The following is a 13226-nucleotide window of genomic DNA, read 5'->3' as shown; positions in this document are numbered from 1 at the left end:
TCTTCAAATGTTATATGGGTTTCACCCTTTACTTTTAATCAATGGAAGATAAAGCAGGCAAGTAAAATCACTCTAGTATTTTCACAAATTAAATATTTTGACAATGATCATTTTGTGGAGATGCAGAAGAGAGGATCAAATATAAAAGGCATTTCCATGGCTCTTAAAAGTTACTGACCAATTGCCTCCCCCAAAATGTTACCCCCTGTGCAAAGAGGCAGGTATTAAAAATAAAAATATCCTTTTAACCCCACATGTCTGCTTCTAGCAACGTATTCTAAACAAGAAAAATGTATACATACAAGGAATAAACATTTTAAGAATTATGACTCACATACTGGAGAAACATGACTACTTTTCTCTCTTAAAGACAGAGTTAAAATGTGTATCATATGCTCTTAAGAAATGGATTTCTAAGTTTTAAAAACAGTATCAAAGCAGAGAATTCCCATAAACATAACTACAATTAAGTCTTTAGTTAATTCCCTCCTTACCATCTTCCGTGAAAAATAGACCTCTTGGGGATAAGTTCTCTATTAACAGGTCAAGGTATGGTAGGAAAATTATACTAAAGGAAATTATAAATATAGTTTAATTAAAAAAAAAGCCCCAAATATCTCAATGACTTGTAATAGATCTTTACATGAGGATTAGGAGATGGTTTCAGCTTTTCTGGACTCCATTCCACTGTCTTATCATTTCAGGACCCACTGCAAAGAAGCTGTCACTACCAGAGACACCCATTGTTCTTATGGTGGACAGCTTCCATTTTAAAAGGGTTTATATAGTTTTGCTCTGCACTCTACTAAGTTTTTGTCCAGATACAGAGCTAAGAGTAGCTGTAACAGCCAATGCCTAGCCTACATACAGCACAAATGAGAAATAAACACTGTAAGCTACTGGAGTTGTCTATCATGGAAACCTAGAACGTGTGACACTTGCTTTGCATTTGAAACCCTAGTATACAACACATGAAATTATCGTCTATGATAACTGGAAAGAAACTTTATTCAGTGAATTTGTGGCTTTAAGTGAAGAGGTTTCAAGACAAAATATTGGCGTCTTCCAGTTGATTGTTATCAACATAAATTTTATCAGGTACTTCAAGAAAAAGGAAGTTCGAAAAATAACAGGACAGCTAAGGAAGGAGAAAAAAATCCCATGCATCTCAGTGGTGAAAGTTGTTTCCAGCCTATAAAAGATTTTTAAATTCAGACAAAGACAAGAGTCAAAGATCCAGTCAAGGTAATGTATTAAGTTGCCAGCCTTTCCTTAAGAATTCAAACTGAGATACCTTGATCCTTCCGATAAGCAAATGATTGTAGGAAAAAGAAACCAGAAGTGGGTTTTCAAGAAAACATATAAACTCAAAGTACTTTTACTTAAGTGTAAAAAGATAAGCATGTCTGGAGAAGTCTTATGAGTCACATCACTGCACATGAAGCTAACTAGAATGAAATGGACACACACACTAACAATGAAGTATTGTTACACTACCAAAAGTGATGACAATCTGCATGAAGGGAAAGTAATGGAGATTTAAAAAGGAATCTTGAGTCAAACTCCCTAAAGTATGAAAGGAAACTAAGAAAGCTGCTCAGGGAGGGTAGTACTTTCCAGTGCAACTATTGATACTGAAGAAGATCAACTAAAGAGGATACTAAAAAAGTAGAGAACTCTCCAAAGAATGGGCCAAAAGTCAAGGAGAGAAATGGACTAGGAACAAACCTAATCAAGGAAATATCCTATATATAAAATGGGGATCTCACAATATTTTCCCAACAGAATTTCTTATTTCCTAGGGAGCAATGACTGCTGTATGTCTCATAATCTTGTCCTTGGGAGTATTTATGGTTCCCTATCCCAGATCAAAGTGCATATATAAAGGGGAGAGGGGAGCAGATGACCTGTGTTTTAGTTCCTACGTCTCTACATCAAGGCCTTAAGTTGATCATGAAATCCAAGACTTAATGCCTTGATTAGAGAAGACATCTTACAGAGGGGTAAGAGAGATTCATTTGAAATGTTTAACAACAAACTCACCTGCATGTACTTAATATTTTAATTTCACTATAGTAATTAAAACCATGTTGTTTTTTGCCACTATTTTTGAGAATATTTAAACAGCTGGCTTGGCAATAAAACAAAACTCTTTCAACATACATTGGTTAAAAAGTACCAACACTCTTGAGTTGTTCTATAACTGAAATTTCCAATAAACTGTTTTCATTCAAAACATTGTAAATCCATTCTTAAATGACATACTTGAGTCTTTTCCTATAAAATCCTCGAACACAATAGCTACAAAGTTTTTGCCTTGTCTAGACATACATTCCTATTGGTGAAGTTTCTACCCAGAAAGCTGACACAAACAAGATCCACATAGAAAAGAACGGTGGCAAAGAAAGAAAACGGAAATACTGATTGTTTTGTTGCTAACTAAAAGAAGTCATCATTCCAAAAGACTCATTTACAAAAATAATTTTAAGTGTTATTTTGAAATAAAGGCTATTCTTGAAGAGCAAGATTTGTGGAAATTGCTTCAAAAATACTTTGTCTGGGGGTGGGGTAAAAAACACTTTGTCTAAAAATTTCTTTAAACGAAGAGATTATAAATTTTACCCTGCATTATCTGAGTATCTTACATCCTGATATATAAGAAAATGTCTTAGATTAATGAAACCATATCAGATTTTTCTTGATTCCCTGTCAACTTTAACTTTTTATATAATAAAACTATGTTTTAAAGAATTTCTCTCATAATTCTAAGAAATACAAAATAGCAACAATAATCATCTGTAAATAAAAACTTGTAGAAACTCAAATAAGTTTATACATATTTGAAGTGAAATGTCTTATTTATTGCATAACTAATTATAATACTCACATGTCACTCTCTGAAGGACAAGGTTGTTTTACCATTTTGGGTCTGCCTCTTGGTTTTGGAATCTTGACCTCTGTGGCTAACATTCACAGGAAGAAAATTTTTGTAACTACCAGTTTTCCCACCAAGATGTAGACATCATATATAAAAGTTATAAATATACATACTATTAATTAGTAGTTATTACAGATATAATTAGTTTTTTTACTTTAGGTTTTAAAAATCATATCCTCGTTCAAATGAGTAACAATTTAGAGAAGTAAATCAAGGTTATTTTCAATTTACCTTTAGTATGGCTGAGGACTTAAAAGAACATCCTTCACTGTTGTTTTAACAGGAATGTCACAAAATTCAACTTTATAGTAAATAACAGCCCTTATACTCAACATTCATATACATACTACAATATCATTTGTAAATCTATGTTCATGACTTTGAAAATTCTTAATCAGAATTCACTAAATTTTCTAACAATACCATTAATTTGATCCATTACACTATTAAAATCCAAAGAAAAAGGTAAACAAATTTGAGGCAGAGGTATTACTCAGTTTAAATCTGTTTCATTAAGAATCCTATATTATGAAGTAGGGAAAAAAAAATTGTCTCTATCCTGGCTAACTTTCTTTGTTTTACTTTGTATTGGAGATAGAGCCTTCCCAACTATTTCCTATTTGCCAAATTAGGAAAATATTTTAAATAGGCTGAAGACATCTACATATTATATAGGTCCTAATAAAGAATACAAAAATTTAAAAATTAATAACTTTGATAACTCAAATGTTGTGTTCTCTTGCTTTCATTACGATTCCATTTGGAAAGCTCAAGTTTTCTAAAGTTAAGAGGTAAAGTAAACCCATTAGTCACGGAATTTATATCTCACCACAGCCTCATTAGCTGCTATTAACGGAAAATGTAATGGGGATAAACAGAAAATGAAAAAGTCTCAAACAATTATTTCAAATTTAAATACCTTATCAGAGAGCAGAAACCTTAATGTTTATCTTTAAAATGTGTATGTTACACATAACCAAGTGTCTATTCACCTATTCCAAAGCAGCTGAGGTACAGCACTTAAATGGATTAGAATACTGATCACAAGCCAGATACTTAAACATTAACAATCCTACCTGCAGGTCGTCCTCTTTTAGGACTCACTTTTAGATTAGCAGATGCTGTTGCTGTAGTCACTACTCCAGCCTCCTCAGTTTCTACTTGTTTTTCTGCCTGAATAACAAAGATTTAAATTATTTAGCATGGTAGGCATTCCAAGTTTATTAGTTTAATGGCAAAAACATGCCAGTGTAAGGTAAGTTCAAATATAAGCATAACTTTAAAAATATACATATTCATTTATTTGGCTGTGCTAGGTTTTAGTTTTGGCATGTGGAATCTAGTTGCCTGGCCAGGGGTTAAACCTGGGCCCCCTGCATTGTAGCACAGTCTTAAGCCATTGGACCACCACTAAACATTACTTTTGTTACGATTTTCACTTTTCAACAGTTGACTCAGTGATATCCTCAAACTTAGCTTATAATTCTAGGAAACAAACTATAAAACTTCACTTTTTAGATCTTCTCAACCTAAAGAAGGTTTGTAAAAATAAATGGAATATTCTTGATGCAAAGTGTTGAATAAAGTATAATTACACTGAATAGCCCACATATTGCTTATAAATGTACTTTCATTAAGTATCTCAAAATGCTAACACTTTACATTGTGTACTTATGATATACAACCTAAATTAGAAAAGGCAATATATTAAGTTACTGATATTTCCATCCTTTGTTAATATACACATTTTATTTTTGAAATGAGACAGATCTGCTGTTCTTCCCTAGGAGTTATTCTTATTTTCCATAAAGAAGGACTTACTGTAAAGAAATCCTAACAAACCTTTGCAAACTATAATGCCCTAAAGGTAATGAGACAACAGCCTCAAATGAGAATCCATTTAATCAATTCAAGCATTAGAGTAGAACCAAGGTTGATAACCACCAATTAGAAAGGAAATACAAGCATAATATCATAATGGAAGAGAGAAAAGAAATAGTGAAGAGATCAAAAAGAGCAATGAGGATTACTATGAGCTGCTTCCTCACCCTCAACTACTTAGAATTCAGCCCAAACTATCTCACAAAATAAAGGCAATAAAGCATCTCACAAAAACTTGCATAATCCAATCTTACTGATAAAAAGTCTTAATCTTTTAATCAACAATCTGATTTGCAAACACTTGAGATAATGACAAATACTGGTAAGGATATGGAGAATTATTCATATATTAACTGATCAAATCAATAAACTGGCAAAACATTACTGATCATTATGAATATCAACAATACAGAATATGCAAATCTGACTCAGGAATCCCATTGAATTTATCCAGTTTTTCATTATAAATAGTTTAAGTTTAAAAACTTACAGACCATCCCTGCTCCACTCCTAATTTGATAGCTCTGGAGTAAGAAGCCGGACATCTGTTTTTATAACAAAGGTTGAGAACCCAAGACTGTATGAAAGCTCCTATTAAGAAGTTAGGAGGGCCAAAACTCTGAAATTCAGTTCAAACTGATAAGCTCTTTCAGTGCCAGAAGAAAAACCTCTCTTCAATTACACTTTCAACTTTTGGAAATAAATCATGACACTGCATTAAGAATTAAGAGGTATGAATCTTTTTGAGGAGACACCAATTAGAGATAGCAAGTTCATCTATAACTAATATCATAAATAAACACTTTAATAAGCAAAAGTACAGCCCTTCCACAGACATATATTCTTGACTATTACAGCAAAATCATGCAAGTCAAAACCACTCCTCATGAAAATATTAACTAACTTAATAAGAAATATTTTATTTATAAAAATGACTATTATTTCAAATATATATCTAAATTTCTTAAATGCAAATATCCTGACTAGATTAATTTTTTCCACATTTTATCTCACTGGGACCTCTACTGTTCAGTTGCTAAGTGGAGTCTCTTTGCGACCCCATGGACTGCAGCACACCAGGCTCCTCTGTCCTCCACTATCTCCTGTAGTTTACTCAAATTAAGGCCATGGAGTTGGTGATGCTATCTAACTATCCCATTCTCTGCCGCCCCCTTCTCCTTTCTGTCTTCCATCTTTCCCAGCATCCGGGTTTTTTCTAATGAGATCTCATTAAATTAAAAGACGCTTACTCCTTGGAAAGAAAGTTATGACCAACCTAGACAGCATATTAAAAAGCAGAGACATTACTTTGTCAACAAAGGTCTGTCTAGTCAAGGCTATGGTTTTTCCAGTGGTCTTGTATGGATGTGAGAGTTGGACTGTGAAGAAAGCTGAGCACTGAAGAATTGATGCTTTTGAACTGTGGTGTTGGAGAAGACTCTTGAGAGTCCCTTGGACTGCAAAGAGATCCAACCAGCCCATCCTAAAGGAAATCAGTCCTGGGTGTTCATTGGAAGGACTGATGTTGAAGCTGAAACTCCAATACTTTGGCCACCTGATGCGAAGAGCTGACTCATTGGAAAAGACCCTGATGCTGGGTAAGATTGAGGGCAGCAGCAGAAGGGGATGACAGTGGATGAGATGGTTGGATGGCATCATGGACTCAATGGACATGGGTTTAGGTAGACTCCGGCAGTTGGGGATAGACAGGGAGGGCTGGCGTGCTGCAATTCACGGGGTTGCAAAGAGTCAGACACGACTGAGTGACTGAACTGAATCCTTTGACAAATTTTCTCCCCATTTATGACCCCATTTGCTAGCTCTACTCCCTTCATGACTTTACATAAAGGCCTCTCAACCCTACAAAAACCTCACGGGACTCATTCATCTGCAATCTTGTTTTGCTGCACCTGTCCCACAAATCTCCAACAGAGGATTACCATAAAACTCTACTTTCCTTGCTTTATTACTTGCTACTGATCTGAGCCCTGCTGGAAAAAAAAAAAATCTACAAACGTGCGTGCATTTTATGCAGCTTCATTTGTGGTCAAAGTTCTCCGTTAATCCTTTACCCTCTCTTTTGTCATTCCCTTTCCTTCTCCTCCCTCTAGCATAAACTTTCAATCCTTTCTTCTTGCCTTATACCATATATGCAGTCTTGCTTTGAATTCAGTGAGGGAGAAGGGAGAGACTGAGGCCAGGAGGAAGGGAGTCCCTTAATTTCCAAGTCTCCCTAGAAATTTTTAATAGTCCATTCCCTTCAATGTTATAAAAGATGAAAAATGTCTCTTTTCCATTAAGTCAGTTTCTTTAAATGTGTTTTCCCTTTTCTCTCACTCAGCATTATTCTTAACTTTCAATAATTTAAACTCAATAGCTTTGCTATTTCCTGGTTTCACAAAGAAAAGGTGTTACAGCCTCTATTATACTTTTTTTACTTTAACTCCCTCCCTTAACCATGGCAAATCCTTGTTGCATTCTCTCTCCTCACTTCAAAGATTTCAAAACCACAGTGTAATTTTAACATTAAACATTTTATTCTTTAGTCTACTTCACCTGTTCTTACCATTTGACCTGAAAGTATCCTGGCAGATCCTAACTGTCAAACCTTACTGGGGCCCCTCTGCATCAGGACCCTACTAACCACTCCCTCATTCTTAAAATTCCTTCCTTACTTGTTTATCTTGATAGCTTCTCTTAGATTTTCTCCTGACAGTTCATTCTCCACCACAATTTTACAAGGCAACCTTTCATGGCCACTATATTACCTCAGGATTCTGGTTTCTGTGTGGTTCTTGGTAAACTTTCCCCCTTGACTAACCATCTAATATCCTGTATTTATGAGACCACATCTATAACTTCTACCTTTAACCCTTTTGGTGTCAGAGAAATATATATTTTCAGTCTAATTCTCAAAGGTGTTTCACATCCTCCTCAGCCTCTACTCCCAAAACATCTCCTGCATCTCAGTATATAATCCAGTCATCCAAGCCAACACCTTCAGTCATCCTAGCTTCCTCCTTCTCCCTTCACACCCACTTTCAATCAACTATTAACCCCCTAAGGGGCTCTTAGCATCCCATCTTTTACCTACACCACTAAAAATGTTAGGTTAACTCTTTAGAAAGGTTTTTATAATTTAGTTACCAAGTCACAATCGTAACTCTCCATTTTAATTGTCATATGTATTTACTATCTGTCTCAACAAAAATATCATTCAGTGAGAACAAAGACATTATCTTCCTTATTCACTGATGATTTTCTGCCTGGGCCAGTGAAGTGAGTACCAAAATTCTGAATCAATTTATCAGGAAACTAGTCTCACTCTGCTTCAATTCAATTCCCATCATTTACACTGCTTTAAAAGAAGTATCTGAAATTTAAAATGATTCAAAGGCTATCCACCAGTTCTTCAGGATAACACATGGGTGTTTTCATACTTGTTTCCCTCAAATGTTATGGTCTGATAATACTGAAATGCAACACTAGAAATGCTTGAAGCAAAGTTTTCTCTTATGCCTCTGTCCTCCCCTACTCCTCCATCTGCCTGTCAAAATTCTGCCTATCTTTTAAAATCTTGTTCAAGTTATCATAGCTCCTTCACACACACACACCCCACAGGGGATAAAAAGCCACTGGAAGTAAAATATGAAAACAAATAATTACAGTGGCTTTAATTAAAGACGCTGAACTCACACTACAGTACTACAAGAGAAAAAAAAACAACCCTTTTTAAAAGACTGAACCCTTGGAGTTCCCTGGTGGTGAAGCAGTTGAGAATTGTGAGAATCTGTGCTTCCACTACAGGGGACATGAGTTCAATCCCAGGTGAGGGAACTAAAATCCCATGTGCTGCATACTAAGATCCCATGTGCTGTGTGGCTTGGCCAAAACAATAAACCAATAGCATAATTTGCCATTAAAAGAAAAAACAAACTGAACACAAGTTTTCTTTGTAGCTTTGTCATATAATAATAGTTTTTCTATTAGTTATGTAACCAGGTCAGAAAAAGGTGTGATGAACAAAACTTCACATAAGAAAGAAGAAAACATTAATTAAAATCCTAAGATGTACTTCATCCCAAACTGTCACATCCTCTCATTTCATGCAACAATGTTGTAAAGTAGTAACAACAGCGTAACAGTGGACATTTATAAAGCACTTACCATGTATAAGGATTTATTATAAATATTTTATATGTCTTAACTGATTTAATCCTCTCAATAATCTTATAAATATATATATTATCCATTTTATAGAGAAAACTTAAGGCAGCAACATAAAAAGGAATGAAAATTGGTGCATTTTGTTTACCATTCAACTTAAGGAGGGAGAAGGAAATGGCAACCCACTCTAGTATTCTTGCCTGGAGAATCCCAGGGACAGAGGAGCCTGGTGAGCTGCTGTCTATGAGGTCGCACAGAGTCGAACACGACTAAAGCGACTTAGCAACAGCAGCAACTTAAGGATGTTGTATCACTAAGAAAGCAACAGTTTTGATATGTAAACATAACCTATCCTTTACAATAAGGACTTAAGAGTGAAACGCTAAGTTTAAACAGTACAGTTTTTTCACTATCTACACTTCCTCAATCCAGCTAAAATAAAAATTCTTTTAAGATCTCTGTGGTTAAGCTGTAGAATTACCTTTCTCTTCCTCCCTCTTCTGGCAGCTTTTGGAGTGGTTATGTCAATTGCTTTAGTCACATCCTATACAAAAAAAAAAAAGATGAAACTGATAAATTATGCCACACCTGAAAGAAAGTTTCTTAAATTAAAAATCACAAACATGTTTCACTGAAAGAACTAGGGAACTTGTTTGAAATTATAAATTTTGAAAAGTCTTAATATTATCATTATGAAAAAAGAGGAATTACTGCTATCTGTCCAAAAAACAAAAAAAATTTGTCAGATCAAATATTAAAGTCACACTTGCTAGTACACTGCGGGGGTTGTCTCTTTAAATTTACAAAACACAAATCTTTCTACAGCAGAATCTTCAGTTGTAGGACTGTTAATGTTAAGAGGTGGTCAGGACTTGATCATATAACAATTTTATGAAGCCTAGAAGGGCTAAATAAGTATTTCCATTCAGATAATAAATACAGAGTTGGAAATAAACGTAGGTTTCTAAAAATTCGGTTCAATGTCCTTTCCCATACATCCATCTACAACACCTCGCTTTAAAGATATTCCTAACAAACAGTAAGCCAGTCTTTTAGCTGTACCTCATAACTTAACAACATCCAAGGACCTCCCTGGTAGTCCAGTAGCTAAGACTCCGCACTCCCAATACAGGGGGCTTGGGATGGATACCTGATCAGGAAACTAGATTCCATGTGCTGCAACTAAAGATTCCTTTCCACAGGCTGCAACTAAGACCTGGAGCAGCCAGAAAGTATAAAGATGAAAAAAATATTTTATAATATTATATTTAATATTCACACAAGGAGATAAGTCTTTAATATTTTCCCATTCATTACTTGACTACTTTAAAGATTACTTTCTACTTTGCCACAATCAACTCATTTTACAATTCTTCCTTGCAACAAGATGGATTTAGAATGCAAGAGAAATTAAACACACCTCATTGCTGGCTTTTTCTTCATGGTCGGTATCTTCCTTTGAAACACTTGTTTCTTTTTCTTCAACTTCAACATCAGATGACGCATTTGACTGTTTAGCTGATGCCTATGAACAATCAAATCTATTAGTTTCACAAAATAATTTTATCCCAACTTTAAAATTTGTGCCCATAAAAAATCAAAGCCTGTAAGAAAGCTAGAAAAGTACCCTTATTTCTGTTGCATAGGATACTTCTAGTATGCATAATTTATAAACAGTTTTAAATGCTATTATTCCTGCAATTGATGCATACAAGCTCAGCAGATAAAATGATGAAGCAGAAATTAAAAGTACAATTACAAAGAATACCATCCTGATGTTCTAACCAACACCCAACAAGGTACAATGTAAGGTGATTTAGAACAGCACAGACCTACACTCTATTCAACTACTGTAATATTCTGGATAAAGAATCTAATCTAAAAAAGTATATATATATATATATATATACACACATATATAAAAGTATATATATATACATACACACACACATATATATGTGTGTATATATATATATGACATATATATATATCACAACTTTATTTAAGGACCCTGACCGATCTATATTTCAAATTTAGTTTATTTAAAATCCAGATTCCTGAAACCCAAACTTAAGTGATTCTGATTTAACAGACAGTGAATGGGAGTCAATAATCATTCATTTTTAAAAGTACCCCCAGATGAGAAAATACTTGTAAGCAGGTGACTTAGGGTCCCTAGAGTTTCAAAATACCAACCAAAATGATGACAACCAGAGGTGAGGGTACAGCACGTATTTACAAGATGATGGCAATGTAATCCAAACTGTGCACCTTTCTAGCTTTTTCCTTTGGCTAGTCTTCTACACTGTTAACCCTTTTCCTCTTTTGTAAAAAAGGCAATGCTGATAATCCACAAATTTTATAAAGGTATATTAAAAAAATGTACAAATGTGTCCAAAATTACTTATAGCACTATAGAGATATTTATAAATTAATGATGGCAAATTTATGGTGTTTCTTTTATGTAAGTTTGGGCTTGAATGCTTGCACCAAACCCCAGGAATGTGCCATGGAGGATGTCTGGGCTGGGAACACAGAGTACATCACACCAGCATCATCATTCACACTTATGTTAAGAACAGAAAATTGTTGGGTTTCACGCACACAACCAACCAAATATTTAACTGTGAAATAGAAAACTCCCAAGTATCAACATGTACAATGAAAACTACCTGCAGATTAAGTAGGTAGATGGGAACAAAGAATAGAGTGACTATGCAAGACAATCTGGAGAATGAAAATGACTTTGAAGGCACAATCATAGGATGCATAACCCAAGTTAAAGTTATTTTCAGGAAATAATCAACTCAGTCTTTTGGGACTCCCATTACACAGTCAAGGCAGTAAGAATGGGAAATCATCAATTCTCACATTTGTCCAACAAACATCTAGTGGATAACTATTCTCTCCACAAATATATAACAATGCCAGGCACACAGGACACATACAACTTCTCTGTTTATAGAACAAGCTTGTGGCAGTTAAGACTAGTACAGAAGCAATTATAAGTACTGTAACAAATAACTTTGGGGTGGCTAATGAAGGCACCTAGGATCATCTAATGCAGCCCTGTAAAATCAAAAATTTAAATATTCCAGACACAACAGCGTCTGAAGGTTTCAAACGAGAAAAAAGCCTGGCACAGACAAAGAACTAAGAAACATATAGATTAAAAGATACAAACTTGCAAAATTTTCAGTGTGTTGCTATTTCCTTCAGGTTTACTCACACTCATCCAGTTTTTAAAAACTCAAGTCTGAACACATACATACATACAAACACACACACACACACACACACAAACCCAAAATAAAAAAGTTTAAAGGTTGCTTTTATAGAAACCAAAAGCAAATATAATTTGCACAGTGCTATAAGTATTTTTGTCACATATTTAATTTAACCCACATTAAGTTCATATTCTAATTTTATAGATTTAGAAATTAAAATAAGAAAAAACACATCCTTTTTTGTTATTAAACCTAAATTTAAGAAACAGTACATATGGCTTTAAATTCAATACATTAAATAAACTTCCAATCAGGATTTAAATAACTGAATATTTCCTAGCTTTCTGAGATCTGTTTGACCACGAAGGCAGTATTTTCAGTTATCTAGATATAAAAGTCCAAGGTTCAACCTCACAAAAACTTAATCGGAAATTTACAAGACTCTTCAATTATTTTCCTATAGCTAGAATACTGATTATTCACCAAAACTGAGTAAGTAACACTAAACTAAGTTTTATGTAATATGACGCACCTGTTGACTTGAAAATTTCACTTTCGGATTGTTATCTATCTCCCATAAACCTTCATTAAAGCCTTTTCGTTTATTTGGTTTGCCGTACTTTTCCTTATTTTCTGAGTAAGGAAATATGTCCTTTGGGCCTAAAAAAGCACTAAAAAAGGAGGGGGGGAAATATGAGTGTAATGCAATCTCAAATATAAGTGATTAACACTACCCTATGAACACAATTATCAAATATTCTTAATCTAAATGCATTAAACATCGTACATAAGTTAAAGGGTAGCCACAAATAACTCTCTAATTCCAAACACGTTTATTAAATTCAGTCAGAAATTTAATCCTAGATCCATAATTCTATTTAAAAATACACACAAGCGGCACAATGCCCAATGCCACTAAACAGTACATTTGAAAATGATGGGAATCAGACCTTATCACTAGTTCATTTATGTGTGTATACACATATATACACATGCACACACATTATATATTT

At 34.3% G+C, this 13226-nt stretch overlaps 1 protein-coding gene across 5 annotated transcripts in view; it reads right to left on the bottom strand.

Moving 5' to 3' along the window:
- The window catches only part of PSIP1 (PC4 and SRSF1 interacting protein 1), a 38367-nt gene that overhangs the window by 9916 nt on the left and 15225 nt on the right, over positions 1-13226 (bottom strand). For 4 of the 5 annotated variants that reach the window (XM_068973536.1, XM_068973539.1, XM_068973538.1 and 1 more), the window contains exons 3-7: positions 12746-12884; positions 10407-10511; positions 9468-9530; positions 4015-4111; positions 2888-2963 (exon numbers count right to left, since the gene is read on the bottom strand). In XM_068973536.1, coding sequence (XP_068829637.1) covers positions 2888-2963; positions 4015-4111; positions 9468-9530; positions 10407-10511; positions 12746-12884 — 480 coding nt within the window. The remainder of the gene's footprint in view (positions 1-2887; positions 2964-4014; positions 4112-9467; positions 9531-10406; positions 10512-12745; positions 12885-13226) is intronic. The other variant, XM_068973540.1, reaches the window with a different exon arrangement.

This window comes from Capricornis sumatraensis, chromosome 6 (genome assembly GCF_032405125.1).
Source record: "Capricornis sumatraensis isolate serow.1 chromosome 6, serow.2, whole genome shotgun sequence".
NCBI lineage: Eukaryota > Metazoa > Chordata > Mammalia > Artiodactyla > Bovidae > Capricornis > Capricornis sumatraensis.
Note: the sequence above shows the minus strand (reverse complement) of the source record. Positions and strands in the feature narration are given on the sequence as shown.